Source organism: Oncorhynchus masou, chromosome 22, assembly GCF_036934945.1.
Source record: "Oncorhynchus masou masou isolate Uvic2021 chromosome 22, UVic_Omas_1.1, whole genome shotgun sequence".
Lineage (NCBI taxonomy): Eukaryota > Metazoa > Chordata > Actinopteri > Salmoniformes > Salmonidae > Oncorhynchus > Oncorhynchus masou.
In genome coordinates this window covers 30,119,861-30,141,744 of record NC_088233.1, presented here as the reverse complement: position 1 = coordinate 30,141,744, position 21,884 = coordinate 30,119,861, and the positions used below count along the sequence as shown (strand labels likewise).

Sequence of the window (21,884 nt, the reverse complement as noted above, 5' to 3'; positions counted from 1 at the left end):
TCCAGATTCTTATGGTCAGTCCGACACTAAGAATGGATGTTCCGCCACCTCTAACCAGTGCCTCCACTCCTCCAACGCCATCTTAACTGTGAGTAGCTCTCAATTTTTCACATCATAGTTCCTCTCAGCTGGGTTAAGACGATGGGAAAGGAAGGTGCAAGGATGCAGCTTTTAGTCCTGGGCAGAACACTGGGACAGGACAGCCCCTACTCCGACGTCGGAGGCCTCGACCTCCACCACGAACTGATGGGACGAGTCCGGGTGGATTAAGATGGGAGCTGTAGTGAAATGATGCTTGAGATTTGAGAATGCCCGGTCTGCTGTTGGAGACCATATGAAAGGAACCTTGGGAGAGCTGAGTGCTGAGGAAGGAGGAAGCCAAGGTGCTGCATTGCCGGATGAAGCGGCTGTAGAAATTAGCAGATCCCAGAAAATGTTGCAACTGTACTCTGGATGTGGGTTGAGGCCAATCCACCACCGCTCTCACCTTGTCAGAATCCATCTGAATATTTCCTGTACCGATGACGTATCCTGGGAAGGAGATGGTGGAGCAATAGAATTCACGTCTGCTTTAACAAACAGCTGGTTCTCCAGGAGATGCTGGATGAACTGTTGGACACGGAGGACGTGCTCTTGAGCTGACTGGGAAAAATGAGGAGGTCGCCAAGGTAGACAAACACGAACTGGTTCAACATGTCGTGGAGCACATCGTTGACAAGGGCCTGGAACACTGCGGGAGCGTTGGACAATCAGAATGGCATCACTAGGTACTCGTAGAGCCCGCTATCCATGTTCAAGGCTGTCTTCCATTTGTCTCCTTCCCGTATCCGAACAAAATAGCAGGTGTTCCGAAGGTCCAACTTCGAGAAGATGGTAGCCCCCTGGAGAGGTACGAAAACTGAGGAGATGAGTGGTAACGGTTTTTAACCGTGATATCATTAAGGCCCCGGTAGTCGATACACGGACACAGGGTTTTGACCTTTTTCTCCACAAAGAAGAACCCTGCACCAGCAGGGGAGACAGATGGAGGAATACTCCCTGCCGCAAGAGAGTCCCCAATGTACTTCTCCATAGTCTTGGTCTCCGGACCCAACAGGGAATAAAGTTGGCCCCGAGGTGGTGTAGTACTCGGGAGGAGGTCGATGGCGCAGTCGTAGGGTTGATACGGAGGAAGAAATGCGGTGCGTGCCTTATTGTAAGCCTTCTGAAGGTCCTGGTACTCAGCAGGAACAGTGGAGAGATCCGAGGCTTTTCCCAAGCCCACAAGAAGACATTCCCGGGGCAGGCTGTGCTGACTTCAGACAATGTGCATGACAAAACGGACTCCTACCCATGATAGATCTAGGAGCCCAGTCGATCATGGGATTGTGCCTCTGGAGCCATGGAAACCCCAAAACCATGGGTACATAAGGGGATTCGATGAGTAGGAACTGCATAGACTCACTGGGATTACCTGACACTCGCAGGTTGATAGGAACCGTATTGTGGGTAACTCTGCCAATAAAGTACCCATCCAGCACAGTGACATGCAAGGGAATGGAAAGGGATTGTGTGGAGATACCCAGCTCCGACACTAGGGGAGTGTCCATAAAACTCTTATCGGCCCCAGAGTCAATGAGCACCCAGAGAAATTGGGACCGGTCACCCCACAGCAGGATGGCATGAAGATGGGTACTAGTAATGAGCAGATTGGAAACTCCCCGTATGGCTCACCAGCGTATTCATAATACTGATGAGCCTGGTCTTTTAATGGACAGGTTGATATGTAATGTCCTGAAGTACCACAATACAGACAGCTCTTGGTGCTCAGTTTGTGCAAGCATTCAACAGGAGACAATCCTCCCCAGTTGCATGGGCTCCAGAGGAGATGAGTCGACTGCCCTCTGAGATTCCTGAAGGAATTCGGGTGATGTCGGATTCTCTCGGCCCTGTAGACTTCGGGGACTTCCAGGATTCTTCAGAGGCGAGGTGGGAATCATGGATGAGCGAGTGTGGCCAGGAACAGACCTCCTCCTCTCCCTCCTACGTTCCCGTAGCCACCCATCGATCCGTATGGTCAAAGCTATGAGAGAGTCAAGATCCAATGGCAGCTCCCGGTCTGCGAGCTCATCTTTAATCACCTCTGATAAAACATGAGGGAATGTGTCGAACAGGGATTCAGGGTTCCAGGCACTCTCAGCGGAAAAAGTGCCAAAATCCACTGCGTAGTCTGCCACACTACTTGATGCAGTTGAAGAAGCTTTCCAGCAGCCTCTCTTCCGGACAACAGAGAATCAAACACCTTTCTTACCTCCGCCACAAAATCCAGACTGTGACAAACGGTTGATTGTTGCTCCCATACCACCGTAGCCCATGCAAGTGCTCTCCCAGACATGAGAGGTGTCAGGTACACTAATTAAGAAGGCTGCAGCTCGAAGATGAGGGAAACTCCTGGCAGGTTCTGGCAGGCTCCTAGATTTCCAGTATAGTGCTTCAGAGGAGGAGTTCTTCAGTATAGTGCTTCAGAAGTGGGGTTCACAGAAAGCCGGGGTAGGGGAGAAATGCCGATGATTACTGAGATTCTAGAAGGTTACCGTAGTGGCTTTCTGCCTGCTTGGGAGCAAACAGCTTTGCGGAGTTGGCCCGAGTCTGCTGGGTCAGTCATGGACGGTTCGTACTATCACGACTCAGGATATGAACCAGATGTAGACACAGGAGGGGGATAGTTCCATATTATACAAAGAGGCAGGCAAAGTGCAGGTCGAGGGCAGGCAGAGGTCTGTAATCTAAGGCAGGGTCAAACAAGGACAAAACAGCAGGCAGACTCAGTGTTAGGACAGGCAGATAGATCAGATCCGGGAAGACCAGAGAACAAAGTTGAGAGCAGGAAAAATGGGAAACACGCTGGTAAGATCTGACAAGCCAAAACGAACTGGTACAGACAAACAGAAAACGCAAGTGTAAATACACAGGAGATAATGGGGACAAATGGGAGACACCTGCTGGGGGTGGAGACAAGGCAGGTGAAACAGATCAGGGTGTGACACAATAATAGTGTTAAACATTCTTTTTTAATGACTACCTCGTTGCTGTACCCCACACGTACAATTGTCTGTAAGGTCTCTCAGTCGAGCAGTGAATTTCAAACACAGATTCAACAACAAAGACTAGGGAGGCTTTCCAACGCCTCTCAAACAATGGCACCTATTTGTAGATGGAAAAAAAGACATTGAATATCCCTTTGAGCATGGTGAAGTTACAACAAAGATACAGGCGTCCTTCCTAATTCAGTTGCCAGAGAGGAAGGAAACTGTTCAACGATTTCACCATGAGGTCAATGGTGACTTTAAAACAGTTACAGTTTAATGGCAGTAATAGGAGAAAACTGCAGATGGATCAACAACATTGTAGTTACTCCACAATAATAACCTAAATGATTAGAATGAAAAGAAGGAAGCCTGTACAGAATAAAAAATATTCCAAACAATGCATTCTGTTTGCAATAAAGCACTAAAGTAAAACTGCAAAAAATGTGGCAAATAAATGTACTTTACGTCCTGAATACAAAGTGTTATGTTTGGGGCAAGTCCAACACAACGTGTTACTGATTACCCCTCTTCATATTTTCAAGCATGGTGGTGGCCGCACCATGTTATGGGTATGCTTGTCATCAGCAATGACTAAGGAGTGTTTTAGGATAAAAGGAATAGAGCTAAGCACATGAAAAATACTAGAGGAAAACCTGGTTCAGTCTGCTTTTCAACAGACAATTAGAGACATTCACCATCGGAATTGGAAACAAATAAAATAATAATAATTGACTACACTATCAACAGTAGTATTCCATTCATACAACATGTCGGATAAATTGCCACAATAGATTTCGCCCTTAATAGATTTCTCCCTTAAATCGCCCTTAGTCTGCTCATAAAGTAGGACTAAGTTGTTCCGATGATACTGTAACACCAACCAGAGGGCGAAATGGTCTTAAAAATATTGGCTGAAAGATAACCTTGACATCCACGTCAGGGAACGGTTTATTCTGCCAAATGTTGGTTGCAATTAAGATCAGCTGTGAGGGTGATGTTAGCATGTATTGATGGTTTAATAACAATAAATCAGCTGATGATCATTATCTGGTGGCTTTCGATGGTTGCAATTGGCCCACTATGTTTAGCGTTTCACTGGGGAAGAAGTTTCTGATTCCCATTTCATAATTTCTTAAATATTATATATTTTTGTGTAGATCCCAGGTTTGTGAGTGTCCATCTGATCCCAGAGAGTGACAACCCCGAGGACGACAAGATCTACCTGTTCTTCAGAGAGAACGCTATGGATGGGGAACACGCAGGGAAGGCTACACACGCACGCATCGGACAGCTCTGCAAGGTACTGTACACATTCAGAACACAAACACATTCAGACACCTCAAACTAAAACAGCTCCCTCTATCTCAAACAGAGTTGATGAATGACAGTGATTTCCATAATGGATGCTTTCCTAACCAGTTATCTCTCTCCTCTCAGGTTATATTTAGGTTTGTTGTGCTTGGTGTGGTTCTCTTACTGAGGAAAACCTGAGAGAGAGAGAGGTGGTTTAAAAATGACACTGGAGCCAGAGAGAGAGAGAAAGTAAATAACAATGGTGGTACTGTTACAAAGGGTTCCTCAGCTGTCCCCGTAGGAGAACCCTTATTGGTTCCAGTTGCAACCTTTTTGGGGATAACCCAAAAGTGGTATACCTGGATCCAAAAATGGTTATTCAAAGGGTTCTCCTATGGGGACAGCCAACATCCTCTAGATTTAACCTTTTTTTCTGAGTGTAGGATGATGGCTGTTATTGGCAGAGACTGGTGTCTCCTCTGTCACCCTTTAGCCTGCCCAACACACACAATTACACACACAGACACAGACACGCACACACCCTCCCAGCCTGATCTCTCAGTATGTGAGGTATCTGTTTTTCTCTACTCAACACAATACATTCATTATTTATAATGCCATATAAATTTAGGCTGAGCATATTTGGGGCGTCCGTCTTAATAGACCGTCAACAATCACTGGGAGCCTGGATTCTGTGTGCAGAAAAACAAAGTCACTTTTTATTTTGATAACATATTATGAGAATCTGTAAGACAGCTTCATTAAGCCATTGTTGTCTTTTCAGGTGTCAATCATAGTTAATATAACAAAATGCAGTTGCTGTATTGCAGTATTGTTTTGTGGGGGATGTAGTAAATATTTGGACTCTGGTGTGTTTCCTCTAACAGAATGACTTTGGAGGCCACAGGAGTTTGGTGAATAAGTGGACTACATTCCTGAAGGCCAGACTGGTGTGTTCTGTACCTGGACTAAATGGCATAGACACACACTTTGACGAACTACGTGAGTGTTTACATTAGCCTTTGTGTTGCATGTTATGTGTCTGTGTGGCTGGAAAAGGGGGCTGTGGTGTGTGAGAGTGTGTTTTGGGCAGCAAACAAATATCACATGTATACCAGTCTGCTGCATTCTGTTTATTCCTGACACTAACTCTTCTTTTGGTTGTTTTTGTTCTCAGAGGATGTGTTTCTGATAAGCGCTAAGGATCCCAAGAACCCCACCATCTATGCAGTGTTCACTACATCCAGGTACTTACCTCAGTCAGTGGATCCTGAATGGATCCTGCAGAAGATTGTTGTAGTAGATGTGTAGATGTGTATCTCTAATTGATTCTCTCTCTCTCTCTCTCTCTCTCTCTCTCTCTCTCTCTCTCTCTCTCTCTCTCTCTCTCTCTCTCTTTCTGTCCCTCAGTAACATCTTCAAGGGCTCAGCAGTGTGTTTGTACAGCATGGCAGACATCAGAAGGGTGTTTCTAGGTCCCTATGCCCACAGGGACGGCCCTAACTATCAGTGGGTTCCCTTCCCCGGGAGGGTACCGTACCCACGACCTGGCACGGTGAGGGCATGATGGGGTCTTTGGGTGGGGGAGGGACACACTTTACATAAAGGGGCTATACATAAGGCATACATACCACCTTTATAACATTTTGAATTGTAAACTAGTGGAAGACATGAAGGAAAGGATCCACATAGTAATGGGATGTTTTTTTAATCCACAGTGCCCCAGCAAGACATTCGGAGGATTTGATTCAACAAAGGACTTGCCTGATGATGTCATAACATTTGCGAGAGGACACCCAGCGATGTTTAACCCCATCTATCCCATCAACAACCGACCAATCATAGTCAAGACGGACACGGACTATCAGTTCACACAGATAGTGGTGGACAAAGTGGAGGCTGATGACGGACAGTATGACGTCATGTTCATAGGCACAGGTACACACTCACACACACACATGCACACACACCCACACGTGTGCACACACATACTAAGAATGTGTGTATGTTGTTTCTGCGTTGTAGACATGGGTAAAGTGCTGAAGGTGGTGTCCATCCCCAGAGGGTCCTGGCATGACCTGGAAGAGGTTCTACTGGAGGAGATGACTGTGTTCAGGGTAGGTCACTCCTACTGCTATCAGATCATGTTTATGTTAAAGTCATACAGCTGAAACAACATCACAATTATTACTTTATCAAAATATGGGTTTGTAACATTTAGGACGTATTTTGTCCTAGGAGCCAACTGCTATTACAGCGATGGAACTCTCCACGAAGCAGGTAACCAATGCTGATTATATTCCTCATGACACGAAGAGAACAGGAAAAGGAATGGGTGTACTAGAAAGTCCTACATTATAGAATCATTGCCTTAGTGAAGCTACAGACACTTAACACAGCTCATGTAATACAGATCCACTCTCTAAACAGAGATATGTCATATTTCTGACAGGCAGTGTCAGCTACATTCATATGTAATGAAGTAGTGGTGCTTCTAGGTGAGTGAATCCCACTAGTAGTCAGCTTTCATCAACACAAAACAGTGTTTAAATCCCCCACTTACTGTACACACTGAGCTGCAGAAGAAAGGGACACTACTATAGAATAAGAATTGAACTCAATTGTATCTATGCTATTTCTAAAAATGAATTGTATTCTTAGTACAGACTTGATGTGACCTGTCAACGTCATGAGTAACACCTAGCCTGAGGACTGTATAAGTACAAAATAAACACCTGTTAAAAGACGTTAAAATGATGCTGACTGTCTAAGACGGATGTCAACCAACAGATCTCTTGTGATAATACCAGGGGAGGAAGACAATGGCAGAAATACTGTGCTGTAGAAACCTTCACCTGTAACAATATGATGAGGCCTTCTTTTACTGTACTGTACCAGGCACTGAGAACCTTTTTAAAACATTTCACATTTGCATAATGCAAAAAATATGGTATCAGGTATTTAGAATGTTTCCTCTTCTGTTTCCATAGCAACAGTTGTACCTAGGCTCAGACCTGGGCATATCCCAGATGCCTTTGCATCGCTGTGAGGTGTACGGGAAGGCGTGTGCTGAGTGCTGTCTAGCTAGAGACCCTTACTGTGCCTGGGATGGGACCGAGTGCTCACGATACTTTCCCATGGCCAAGAGGTACACACACACACACACTCATCGCAAAGTGAACATTCAAGCACTATTTATCCCATTCAAAGACTGTAAATAATGAGTACATTGTGTACAGAAAATCAGATCTGTTAGCCCTGAAGGTAGCCAGGTCACATTTCTCCCTGAGACACAGAAACATACCCTGAGCTGTGTTCACTGGCAATGAGAACTAATGTTAGTCATATCTGCAGGCAGACTGTCTGGGTGAGTGCAGGGTGAAATAAAGTGTTAGAAGTTCTAGCTGTTCACGGGAGGAGGGTGCGGTGTGTGTGTGTGTGTGTGTGTGTGTGTGTGTGTGTGTGTGTGTGTGTGTGTGTGTGTGTGTGTGTGTGTGTGTGTGTGTGTGTGTGTGTGTGTGTGTGTGTGTGTGTGTGTGTGTGTGTGTGTGTGCACTGTAGCCTCCCACCCACGCATAAAGTCTCCATTGGGTTATTGATTTGAGCTTTAGCCTGAAGGTCTCATATTTCTGCATATTTTAGACTCTGAATACTCTGATACTCTCAGAGAGAACAGCCCTGTGGGGAAGGGAAGATATTTGAGAGAAGACACTTGTTCTTTCTCAATGAATACATCTCTGTTCTGTTTCTCACTCTGGATATTCCATTGTTGATTCAGTCATTGTTTACAATACATGTGTGTGTTTCGAATCCATCCCCTCTGTATCCTTGGCTGAGAGTAACTGTGTTAGTCAGGCTGTGTAAAATAGCTATGAGTGACTGATTGATTGGATTCCTCAGCCACCCTGTAATTAGAACTAAGCCGGTCTACAGTGGAATGAAGCTCACTGGTGTTAGCTAATTTGCCTGGCTGGCTCACAACCACAAGTACAGCACATCCCAAACCACACACATGCACGTGCATACTTGCAAACTGACTGTTGACGTGTCTTTTTGCAGGAGGACAAGGAGACAGGACATCAGGAATGGAGACCCTTTAACCCAGTGTTCAGACCTGCAGCATCATGGTATGTATTCACAAATAAACCTCCTCATGGAAGATTCCTCTCTTCCCTTCACATTATAATGGTGCTGAGTTCACGTTGTGTTCACAGTATGATCTGTGTGTGTGTCCCTGTAGACAACCTGAATGTGCAGCCCACGGTGCTAGATAAGACAGTGTATGCAGTGGAGAACAGCAGTACGTTCCTGGAGTGTAGCCCCAAGTCCCAGAGAGCACTCACCTACTGGCAGTACCAACAAGTCAACGACGACAGGAGACAAGACGTATGAAACCGTACACTAGTCCTTACACATAACACAGCATTTCAATCATGATGTCCATCAAATGACCGGTACACTGTTCAGTGCATTACATAAATGACTGCATAGTGTATTACAGATACTAGGTACTGTGTCTGAGCTGCAGATCTACAAAGAATATTGAACATATGGATCTCAAATGTGGTGTTGTTTATCTTAGTATGCTAGATAAAATTAAGTCAAGTGAAGCAAACATTGTTCTATTACTCCTCTCTGTGCAGATCAAAGCAGAGGATCGTTTTGTCCGTACGGAGCAGGGCCTGCTGATCCGCATACTGAACAAAAAGGATTCTGGGACTTATGTGTGCCAGGCTGTAGAACATGGCTTCATGCAGACGCTCCTAAGGGTCACCCTGGAAGTCATCGACACTGAACGCCTCGACGAGCTCATTCACCGTGATGACGAAACCGCCACACACACCGCTGCCACACACACCACCTCCTGGGACACGCCCCCAGCCCGGGAATCGTCCAATCAAAAGCTATGGTACCGTGACTTCCTGTCATTAGTGAACCACCCGACCCTGAACAGCGTGGATGAGTTCTGTGAGCAGGTGTGGAAGAGGGAAAAGAAGCAGAGGAGGCAGAAAGCACAACTATCCCAACAGGTCCAGCTACACCAGCAGCAGCAGGGCCTCGTGCACGCTCACACCCACGTGAACGCCCATGGGCTTGCGGCCAAGTGGAAACACCTGCAGGAGAGGCAGAAGGGCCGCAACCGTCGGACCCACGAACTGGAGAGAGCCCCCCGCAGCGTCTGACCTCGCACCGACTAAATCCCATGACCCCGCCTGACCCCCAACCCCTAATCCATGTACACTGTCCTCATCCTAAAATCCCCCCTGAACCTCCTCCCCTGCCTCATCTGTCCTTACAGAGATAAAGACTCGTTCCACACTGACTTTGTACAGAGAATCTCAACTGGAAACAAAGGCAATATCCCGCCCTGGTCTGTGCGTGTAGGCTGCGTGGCCACCCATGTTTACAGTGACACGGCACAGAGACAAAGGATGTTACAGGACACCAGGTGATACAGTACTATTCTATAATCTCAGCTGGCCTCTGTAGCCCCAGCACCATGGAGGGACAGTGTTAGCCAACATGTGGACTGGACTCCACGTACTGCAGAATAACTTATTGAGAACATGGCTCTGTCTCCACTGTAGTGTAGCTTTGTTTGTTTGTCGTGTCTCGTCATTGTTGTCCACCCAGATATAGTAGTTAGCTTCTCCTAACAACCACTATCTTGGAACAAGGGATGATAGTGTTTGATGAAATGACGGAGCAGGGACGGACCTCGTGTGTATCACAAGGACATAACTACATACAGGTCATGTAAAGCACAACAGTTTGATGTTGATTGGATTCGATGAGAAATGAATAGTCCTAAGGAGAGAGGAGGATGACTGAGCACTGCAAGATACTTCAGAGTAGCCGTGGATTTACAACTAATTATGTTATTCTAACTTAAATCAGACATGTAAATGTGCTTTGACACATCCTCATACTAAAGGGAATGGTTTGCGGTTATCTTGTTACATGATGTTGTTTCCCCATAAACAAATGTATTTAACAGAAGGTGATTTGGTTTTTCCCAAAAGCAGTAGGTAAATAAAGTATCCAACATGATTCTGAAAGTCACTGTGTTAAGTGTATAGATAGATAAGCTCTTCCAAGGCACAAATGTTTTCATGTTTTATTTAAACGTGTATCTTTTTGATTTGCTCAGAACCCTGTATAAGTATTTGTTACATAGTGAAAGTTGACTTTATTTTCTATATTTTATGTTTCAGTCCAACCACTGCATCCCATCTTAACTAAAACTTTAACATGTCTCTGCATCAACTATGTCACATTGTTTGATTGAATCAATTAGCATACAAAACTTATTTTCACCACATACAGTGCCTTCAGTATTCATGCTCCTTGACATACTCCACATTTTGTTGTGTTATAGCCTTAATTGAAAATGGATTAAATCAATATTTTTTCACCCATCAACCCCATAATGACAAAGTGAAAACAAGTATTTTTAATTTCTTGTGATTTTATTGAAAATGAAATATATAAAAACCCATGAGTCAATACATATTAGAATGACCTTTATCAGCGATGACCGCTGTGAGTCTTTCTGGGTAGGTTTCTAAGAGCTTTACACACCTGGATTGTACAATATCTGCACATTATTGTTTTAGTTATTCAAGCTCTGTCAAGTTGGTTGTTGATCATTGCAATACAGTCATTGTCAAGAACAGACTCAATTCGTTGGGGCATGGACTCTACATGCCCCAACGTTCCACAGGAATGCTGGCCCATATTGACTAAAATGCTTCCCATAGTTGTGTCAAGTTGGCCGGATGTCCGTTGGGAAGTGGATCATTCTTGAATTACACAGGAAACTGATGAGCATGAAAAACCAAGCGGCATTGCAGTTCTTTACACAAACCGGTTCGCCTAGCACCTACTACCATACCCTGTTGAAAGACACTTATATCTTTTATTTTGCCCATTCACTCTCTGAATGGCACACCTATACAATCCATGACTCAATTGTCTCAAGGCTTAAACATCCTTCTTTAACCTGTCTCTTCTCCTTAATCTACGCTGGTTGAAGTGAGTTTAACAAGTGACATCAATAAGGGATCATAGCTTTCACCTGGATTCACCTGGTCAGTCTATGGAAAGAGCAGGTGTTCTTAACATTTTGACACTCATTGTATATGTGTTTTAGGTTATTGTCTTACTGAAAGGTGAATTTGTCTCCTAGTGTCTGTTGGAAAGTGGACTGAGTCAGGTTTTCATCTAGGATTTTACCTGTGCCTAGCTCTATCCATTTTCTTTTATCCTAAAAATAAATTCCCAGTCTTTGCCGATAACAACCATACACGTAACATGATGCAGCCACCACCATGTTTGAAAATATCAAGAGTGGTACTCAGTGATGTGTTGTTGAATTTGCCACAAACATAATGCTTTGTATTCCGGACATAAAGTGAATTTCTTTGCCACATTTTTTTCAGTTTACTTTAGTGCCTTATTGCAAACAGGATGCATGTTTAGGAATATTTTTATTCTGTACAGGCTTCCTTATTTTCTATTTAAAAGTCACAATTAGCCTCATGGTAAAATCATTGAGCAGTTTCCTTCCTCTCTGGCAACTGAGTTAGGAAGGACTCCTGTATCTTCTCAGTGGCTGGGTGTATTGATACACCATCCAAAGTGTAATTAATAACTTCACCATGCTCAAAGGGACATTCAATGTCTGTTTTTTTGTATCCTTCTACCAATAGAAAACCTCCCTAGTCTTTGTGGTTGAATCTGTGGTGTTTGAAATTCACTGCTCGACCGAGAGACCTTACAATTATCTGTATGTGTGGGGTACAGAGATGAGGTAGTCATTCAAAAATAGTTTGTAAAAATGTCTAAAAACATAATTCCACTTTGACATTATGTGGTACTGTGTGTAGTCCACTGACACACAATCTAAATGTAATCTATTTCACATTCAGGATGTAACACAACAAAATGTGGAAAAAGTCAAAGGGTATGAATACTTTCTGAAGGTACTGTACATATATATTGATATACAGTATATCTACACTGTGAAAAAGTATATGATATAAGTTTATCTATTTGAGATCCATTGTGTAACATGTCATTATATGCATGTAACTGTTACTTTATGATAACACCTACATGTAACATGCACATGCTGGCAAACAGGACCAACTAACAGAGCAAATACGTTCCACTCTTAAAAAAAACACCACTGGTGTTGAATGGAACATGCAGGGTTCTATTACAATATTTAGCATACCACTACTGTACCATCTGTCTATGTCTGTTTGCCCATGTCAGCCTGCAAATGTACTTTCAAGCATATCTTACACTTCCAGCAATACACACATGTATTTTGTTATTGTCCAGGAGTATATCTGCTCTATGTATCTTTCCTTGAATCACTACATTACTCTGAGAGTATGTACATCAGGAGATGTTTTTTTCTGACATGTGTTTCTTATGTACGTCAGGAGATGTTTCCTTTTGAAATATCTCAACACAGTGAGACATACAGAGACAGACAGAGAATCTGGAATGTACACACCTGTGAACATAACATAAACATTGAAGAGTAAATCCCATGGTCCAACAGTATGCCACTGTGTACTAATTGCATGTGAAAGCCATTCTAGTCTACTTTTGTTTCTATAATGATGCATTGTTTAATGTTGTTTGTGATGGTCTGCTCTTAGCTTAGAGGCAACACACATTTACCTGTTACTGAGGTGTAAAGACACACAGAACGAGTTACTGGAAGTACGGCATAAATTAAGTACTCTGGTGTATTCCACTGGCACTCAGAGATACTCTTGTTTATCTGGGCTGGAAATCACTTTGGATGCAAACATCTATACAGATCTGTCAATCACACATAGTTACAGTAAATATAAAGTATATTACAATGTAATTCTCATCAAACACAACAATGCAACATGGATCAGTACACATGGTCAGGTAGCAAGAGTATACATGATCTCCCAATTATCTGTATCAGTGTGGATGTTGAGCTCCAGGTGGAACAGCCTAAGCAGAGTTTGAACCAGTGACATACTGCCTACAGAGTCCAGACCTCTTACAACAGGTGCTAGTGGGCTCACATAGTGAAGCAGTACAGAGGGTCTGTCTCTGTATAGGGATCAGTTCTTAAAGTGCCATACCAGGTCCTATTTTAGAGCCGGTATTCTACAGTATAAAAGGTGCTGATTCTCTGTACCATTCATCTCCGTCCCACTTCAACCACTGGCAGGGCTGCTGAGTGTAAATGAGGGAGTAAACTGCTGCTGCTGTATAGACTGTGTTTGGTATGGTGATGATGATGATGACGATGATGTATTCTACTGTTCTAATAAAAACATCTTCCTAAAGCCTGTTCTTATTGTCATGTGTTATTTGTGATATCTGAGATTGTTACTCTACACTGCTACAATGTTACTATGTCCTATGACTGAAGCCCACGGTGGACTTGGGCACATTAATCTATATAAAATATCAACTCCATGAGATGAGAGATCTGGTTGTCAAGGGTGATACAATAGTTGTAATACAATTGCAGTATTGTAAGTTGTAAATAAACCATATTTATAGAGTTATACATTTCATTCAAACACAATGAACTTTCATGCGCTAATGCTATAGACCTCTGTGTGCCAAAATGTAGTTGTTTTTATACATTTAGTTAATAGCACACAGCCCATTAACCATCAGAATTAGATAAGTATTATAAATTACAAGCACTGAAAAGTATAATTGATGCTTGATGATTAACCATCTGGTCCTACACTGAAATTCAACAAAAATAAATCTCTGCAGGTTGATGATATGGTTGTTTGACATAGCTGACATGCCTTTGCATTGGATCACTGTCTGTGTTGTGGTACGTGACTGCCCCCCTCTGGCAGAGCAGACCTTTGTCATCATGCATCAGTCACATCATCAGTCTGATTGGATAGACCTGTCGTCCCATCCCTCACCTCCAGGGGACACCACAACACTCACAAATAACTGATAGGAGGGACAGAATGAGAGACAGACACAGGGAGAAATACACTTCCCCTTTACTGTTGATTAAGAAGTAACTTCAGTAAGAAATCACAAAATTAATTACCAATTGGCAATATGAATAAGAGTAGAAATGTAAAAGCATCATGTCACTTTGGTAACCACACACACACACACACACACACACACACACACACACACACACACAAATGCATCCACTCACGCACACACACTCACGCGCGCGCACACACACACACACACACACACACACACACACACACACACACACACGCACATGCACACGCACACACACGGAGGGATGGGGACCACTGGTGGTTCTCAGCTGGTTAGTTAGGGGTCGCAGCTTGTGTGATGTTTATACAGTGGGTCAATGGAAAATTCCAAAAGCAAAAAGCTTTAGATTCCATTCTCTGTGATATATACTCCCATGTGTGCTTATTGACTACCTATTGACCCAGAGGTCTTTATCTATATTCATATAGCCATTGGTGGGTACTACACATGCAGATGCCAGTTACAGTTGACTTCAGATTCCATGCATAGACCATATGCATAGTGACAAGGGTCACTTGAAAGCAAAGTTTAGTAAAGTTAGAGGTCCCTACTGCCCACTTTCACACCCTCCCCTTGAACCTCAACATGTCTGTCGTTTACACCTGGAGAATGACCCCTCAGAACATTTATCACATTACAACAACTACAATAACATTCTTTGAAATAAACCTTGCATGTGGCAATGGTACTTTCTTTCTTTCTTTCATTCGTTCATTCTTTCTTTCTCTTTTTGTCGCTCGTCAATACTGACACAGTTGAAGTGATTTACTGAAAAATCTAATTCTGCAGACTTGTGGATTGACCTGACCATGAGTAATGCCTCGGAGAAATCCTCATGCTCTCTAAATAGTCTGGGTGTGTACTCTGTTATTTTGAACCCCCTGAGTTGGCAGTATGCTCAATGTGTCAGAACATCACTAGTAGAGGAGAAGAACCTGTTTGAGTGTTAGCACTAACACTGACGTTGTGTTTTAACCTTGGCAGTAGCAGTGTATAAGTGTGTTTTAGCATTGGCAGTAAACCTCTAGGGCTGGACTATGCTTTGGTCTGGGTTCGTTACCTCAGTTCCCACTTCCAAATGATCTGCTTTACTTCACTGTCGTTCTATGCTACCAACCAGATGGGTAAGAGAATGAGAGAGACGAACACAGCATATTTGCGGGTGTTCAAATCTTGGTGTTGAGGTAGAAATTGTTCTGAATGTAATATCTAAGTGTTGATTCTATTGGGTTAACACCAGTGGGATTGAAATTGATGCCACCTGTAGTGAATAAATGAAGTATTTAAATCACAGTGGAATCAACATCCGTTAACTCTCTCAGAGACTCTCTCATTGTCATATTTCCCAGCATGCTTTGTTACATGTTGCTTTTTAGAATAGTTTGTTTAATATCTATGTTTCTGCATGCACATTCATTAATTGATCTTATACTACATGAAGATAAATAACATCACTTTTTTCGTAACTAATCCAATCTGTAGGTGGTTGAATTTATTTAACTCGTTAATGAGATGGTTTATTTAGTCTCATTTTTAAATCTTCCCTATATTGGCAGTCATTCAAACTGCAGATTGCAGGTGATCTATGCATCGCCACCTCACCCCTACCTACATGTACAGATTACCTCGACTAACTTGTACCCCCGCACAATGATTCGGTACCGGTACCTCCTGTAAATAGCCTCGTTATTGTTATTTTATTGTGTTACTTTTTATTATTTTTTACTTTAGTTTATTTGGTAAATATTTTCTTAACTCTTCTTGAACTGTACTGTCGGTTAAGAGCTTCTAAGTAAGCATTTCACGGTAAGGTCTATACTTGTCGTATTCGGCGCGTGTGACAAATACAATTTCATTTTATTTTATTTTATCAAAAGTTCCAATACGCTTAATGCATTCAAGCACCACCCACATTCCATTCCTCTTCATATGGGTTTAATTTCTGTTTGACTTCGAGCCCATCGTGATGTTGTGCTAACTCAGGGAGGGAGGAGATGTCGCTAAATATAGATCAAATTTGTTGAAATTGTTAAATGACATTTGCATAATTTGTAAGGTACACCAAGACATTAATGAGAAAATTTGAGTAAAATCTTTTCACAAGTGTTTCCACAGCATTATCGCTGCAAAACTGACACTAGCTAGCTAGCTTATTTTTCATTGAAATAACATGGCTGGTTAGCTAGCTAGCATAAGAGATGTCTGGCTAGCCTGTAACTTATGGTTGCTATTAAGTTGTGTAACAGAGCAAATGGTCTAGGTACTTATCATTTGTGACTCACCACCTGGATTCTTACGTTGCAAAATTTAAAATTGTGTTTTTTACATTGGATAAAAGTAGAGCTACAAGATGGTATATCATACACTGCATTTGAGGAACAATGGGAAAGTAATTATACTTTAAAAGTTGATCAACTTGTAAACACACTTTTGAGAAAATAGCCTTTGAATGTTTTGATATCTAGTAAAGAGGTCTTCTTTGTCTGCACCCATTCAGCATCGTTCACACCCTCTTAAGCTTTAGCCCCACCCATCTCGGAGCGCTCTCGGTGCACACACTTGACGCTCTGGCAGATGATTTGTTTACCTCTGGATAACATGAAAACAGCCTAACAAGTTCTGCTGGCAACAATTTAATTACGCTATTCAATGGGTGTTGAATTTGGCCGACCAGCTAACGTTAGCTAGTTAAACAACAATGAATAGTGCCAACAATGCCACAGTGCTGGGAGCTAACCAACCAGGTTCAGTGTTAGCTAGCTAACATTAGGCTCTAACTACAAAAGCAAACAGCTCTAGGAAATGAATATATGTGATCTAGGGAGCCAACCAGCTAACGTTAGCTAGCTAGTTAACAGTACACTTTATCTTGAAATCAAACCACTTTCTGTCAAAATTCTAAATGTGTAATATCTGAAAATGTAGCTAGCTAACGCTAGACAATATTACCTGTATACGTCATCATGCATGATGGACCCGTCTCCCTGTCAGGAATGCCATACCACGGTTGCACTTAGTTTGAAGATGTAATCTGGAGACAGGTGTTTTCTCCATCTCTTTAGCTATCATACTCGAATTCCATTGACTTCAAAACATACAGAAAGTGGAGAGCAAAACGTATGCAGCTCCACTACACAATACTTTTTTAAAATCCGGATTACCAACACAGACTGATGACTAAGATTAGTTTCAATTGGCCCAATTAGGAAGAACAACAACTGTTCAGAATGACATGTTCATGACTGTTGATATTCACAGGACTCTCCAAATGCTGTGTTGAACGAGCACCACGGATGAAGGAGGGGGAGGAAATTAGACAGTTTCTCTCTACCAAACCTTCACCAAGTCCTCCAATCTTTGCTTCATGAACAATTGTTGCATCTTCTAAAATAAATAAAGGATACATTTTGTTAATTTTGTTTCTAACTTTTTTTTATAGATGTGAATAATTTAGGAAATCAGTAATATAATGTTGTTTTTTAAAAATGTTTATAAAATACATATTCAGTCACAAGTCACTTGGATTATTTTATGATGCCTTTCAAAATGTTAGCAAAGATGATGTTTTGTTAGTTTATAAATGCTGAAACATTCTCATTAGTTTTGGCCTAGACTATGATCTTTACATGTCTACTACCCATTTGAAAAAGTAGTACTGTTTCTATTAGTTGTTTGCTAATGTCTGGTAAAGTGGTGGACAGTGTGGAATACATCGAAGGAAGGGAGAATGAATGAGTAATCAGTTTATGGATGTATAAATGGAGAGCTGTAAAAACATGGACAATGTCAGGGAATAATCAGGTAAATATAGATCCTATAAATGACAAATGAAACGGTGCAGAGAAAAAGCACTACTTAGGATAAGATTTTCAAAACATTGGTTCAACTTTAGGAATGAGATCTCAGCTTGCTATATAGCAAAGCCAACCAAATATATACCTTAACGAACAATCATTTTGTAAAGTACATAGACCTATTTCTCTGAAAAGCAATGTTAGATCCAGTCTATGATATTTGCCAGAAGGCTCTGATGTAAGCTAGCTAACCAGTCAAGTCTATGGAAGAGGCTACGTTGCTAGCATCAGCTTTGCAGTTGGACCAGTATAATTTTAAACCGTCCCCTCGCCCCTACCCGGGCGCGAACCAGGGACCTTCTGCACAAATCAACAACAGTCAACCACGAAGAGTCATTACCCATCGCTCCACAAAAACCACGGCCCTTACAGAGCAAGGGGAACCACTACTTCAAGGTCTCAGAGGAAGTGACGTCACCGATTGAAACGCTATTTAGCGCACACCGCTAACTAAGCAAGCCGTTTCACATCCATTACACTCACCTTCGTCCTTTTTCAGCAGCAACCAGTGATCCGGGTCAACAGCATCAACGTAACAGTATAATTTTAAACCGGCCCCTCGCCCATACCCGGGCGCAAACCAGGGACCTTCTGCACACATCAACAACAGTCACCATCGAAGCGTCGTTACCCATCGAACCACTACTTCAAGGTCTCAGAGCAAGTGACGTCACCGATAGAAACGTTATTTAGCGCGCACCGCTAACTAAGCTAGCCGTTTCACATCCGTTACACAGTGGTTATACTATGTTGAAATACTCGTTTTCAAATTTTCTCAAATTTTTCTCACAAGCGCATTGCTGTAGTTTTTTAATTCTGTGAATGTCATTTAGTAATTTTAATGAATTTGATCCATAATTAACAAGATCTCCTCCATGTTCGCAATGGCTGACAACGCTCTGGAAATGGCTCCCCCGATATGAAGAGGTTTCAGAACATTTGAGCGTGGAATGTGCATTGAGGGTATTGTTGGACATCAAAACTTCAGCAGGATTCCAATACAAATTATAGAACACTTTGCAAGCCATTATAAAGAGACTTGCAGATGTGACCTGCAAACCAGGAGTTTCAGACTGCTGTGTTTAGTGCAAAACTAGGCTGTTGACGTATGGTGTTGTCAAAAAAAGTTATCTATTGTCAGAAAGAATTCATTAAATTCTTATGATAAAATATTAACTTAGTTGAACAAAGACTGTGCAGTTTGAGCTACAGTTGAAAAGACAAAGGAGTCTGAGCTCCATCTTGTTTTTAACTTCTGTCTGTAAAACATTTTTTTGCTAAAGATAAACTACGTCTTTGGTGGCTACCAACTAATGTTGAATCACAAGACAAATAAATATGTCAGATACAGAATAGAACAAAACCTTAATAAGCTGCCATAAAAATGTGTAGTTTTCCAATTGCCATAAACAGCACTTTAACTATAATTGTGAGTGAAAACCATTATTATTTTGTGAGCTCGACTCACAATCAGAGTTGATGTTTTGACGATGTTTGATATAAGTTGCCAGTTGCCAGACAAACACAGAGAAAAACAATACCTGGACTTTTACAGATTTACAGAAAACACAACAGTCTCACACTCATATGCATCATACCAGACTCTACTATAAACTGGTCAGACACTGGCGCCTGTCTCAAACCTAGTTGAATACTTTATTCAGAACAACAATGAAGACTGGTGGGTATAAAGGATCCAATTCCGTTAGAGGTCTCACGGATGCTTGGACCTGTTAGTCAGTGGTGTGTCTTTCCCTGAAATCAATACTTTTTGGGTAGTGTAACTTTGTGTGGGACAAAAACATTCTATTTTAACATTCTGCCATGGCGTGTACATCTTCAACTTAATAAAAACATGTTTTCCCATATCAAGAGGTTACATTTAAAAAGACTATTGTAAGTGCCTAATAAGTGCCAAATAAAGTAACAGGCTTGACCGTAACAACATTGACCGTAACAGGGTTGACGATTTCATCTTCAATCAGCTATAAATCTCCTTGTGACAGAGGGAATGGAAGATTGCTGTGTGACACAGGGAGGGGCAATTGCATGCAAGGCTAACAAAACAAATGTAATTGTTAAAACATTTCTAGCCTGTCTATCTATGGGTCACAGGGTTGATGTGTTATGCTCGACCCACAGTTTTCCACCACAAAACCATAATAGTTTAACCATATTAAAACAACCTTAAAATGAATCACTAATCACATGAGATAAATAATCATCTTTAGAAATGACTTTATCAAAGCAATAAAATAACTAGGCCTTAACATTAATGATGAAAACTTGGAGAAATGTTGGAGTTAAGTGGGTTGAAATCTTCAGAGAAGTCACAGAGAATGCACAGAGGGACATGTATTTATTCATATAAAACATAACATTGATTGAATTGTCCATGTGGTTTATATTAAAGGGCACTTAATTTAATATAAAAGGCTTTTACAATCTAGCATTGATGCACAATTTCTACTTGAAATATCAAAGGGATGCAAAGGAGACTCATTTGTAATTGCAGACTACAATAGGGGACTCATTAGGGGGACTCATTAGGGGACTCATTAGTAATTGCAGACTACAATAACCACAGCAGCTACAACAATTGTAAAAGTTATCTGTGATTCATCTCTAGCCAGTGTCCTGTGGTGTCTGGTCCTGGTGAGCCAGGAGTTTTAGCTGAGCCTGAGGATTCTGTACAGCTGATGATTATTCTGAGTTAAACTGAACCCTAACCCAACTCCTGCTCCTCCACACAGGAACCAGCTGACATGATCAAAGTGTTGATGGGGAGGATGTCTGTGATTTGTAGCAGACAGATAGGCAGGAGCAGCCTGGTTACAATAGCACACAAATCAGTGAAGGGGCCATTGTGCAACAAGCTCTCACAGTCTCACGTCAAAATTAGATGTTCATCCATGTTAAATTCGAATGGTTAAGGTAAGAGTTAAGGTCTGGGATAGACTAATTCCGAAGTGTTTAAGGTTCAGTTTAGGCATTAAGTCCAAATTTCTTAAGGTTAGGTTTAATTAAGGAATTAACTCTGAAATCTTAAGGCTAGGCATTAACTCTGAATAGTTAAGGTAAAGGTTAAGGTTTGGGATAGGCTTAAAAAAATATACGAAAAAAATACAATTTTTATTGCTGCATTTGAAGATGCCCATCCAACATACCTGTCCACAATGTCTGAGCAAATACCAAAACCCACTTGAAAATCAATTTGTCAATATAAGGCTTTGTCATCCCTACTGCCTCTGATCAAGCAGACTCACTAAACAAAAATACAGAGTTTGTAAATGATGTCGGAGTGTTGGCATATGCCTGTGTCTGTCCGTCTGGGTTGCTTAATTTAAGGAATTTGGTGGATAGCATTTACTTTTACTTGAGTACTTTTTTCACTGTGCCTCGCAAAAGTATTCATCCCTCTTTATTAAAATATTTTGTTTATTTAAAACCTGTAACTTAAATGGAATCGTATTTGAATTTCATGTAATTTACATACACAAAATTGTCCAAAGTGGTGAAGTGAAATGAAAATAATAACTTGTTTAAAAAAATTCTAAAAAATAAAAAACAGAAAAGTGGTGCGTGAATATGCATTCACCTCCTTTGCGATGAA

At 41.7% G+C, this 21,884-nt stretch overlaps 1 protein-coding gene across 1 annotated transcript in view; it reads left to right on the top strand.

The window, feature by feature from the left end:
- The window catches only part of LOC135509307 (semaphorin-3ab-like), a 63,421-nt gene extending 49,723 nt beyond the window's left edge, over positions 1-13,698 (top strand). Inside the window, exons 7-17 of the mRNA XM_064929843.1 lie at positions 4,226-4,368; positions 5,249-5,363; positions 5,539-5,608; positions 5,772-5,916; positions 6,080-6,299; positions 6,387-6,478; positions 6,600-6,641; positions 7,352-7,509; positions 8,421-8,488; positions 8,602-8,747; positions 9,005-13,698. Coding sequence (XP_064785915.1) covers positions 4,226-4,368; positions 5,249-5,363; positions 5,539-5,608; positions 5,772-5,916; positions 6,080-6,299; positions 6,387-6,478; positions 6,600-6,641; positions 7,352-7,509; positions 8,421-8,488; positions 8,602-8,747; positions 9,005-9,544 — 1,739 coding nt within the window. The 3' untranslated portion in view covers positions 9,545-13,698. The remainder of the gene's footprint in view (positions 1-4,225; positions 4,369-5,248; positions 5,364-5,538; positions 5,609-5,771; positions 5,917-6,079; positions 6,300-6,386; positions 6,479-6,599; positions 6,642-7,351; positions 7,510-8,420; positions 8,489-8,601; positions 8,748-9,004) is intronic.
- The last annotated feature ends 8,186 nt before the right edge of the window (positions 13,699-21,884 follow it).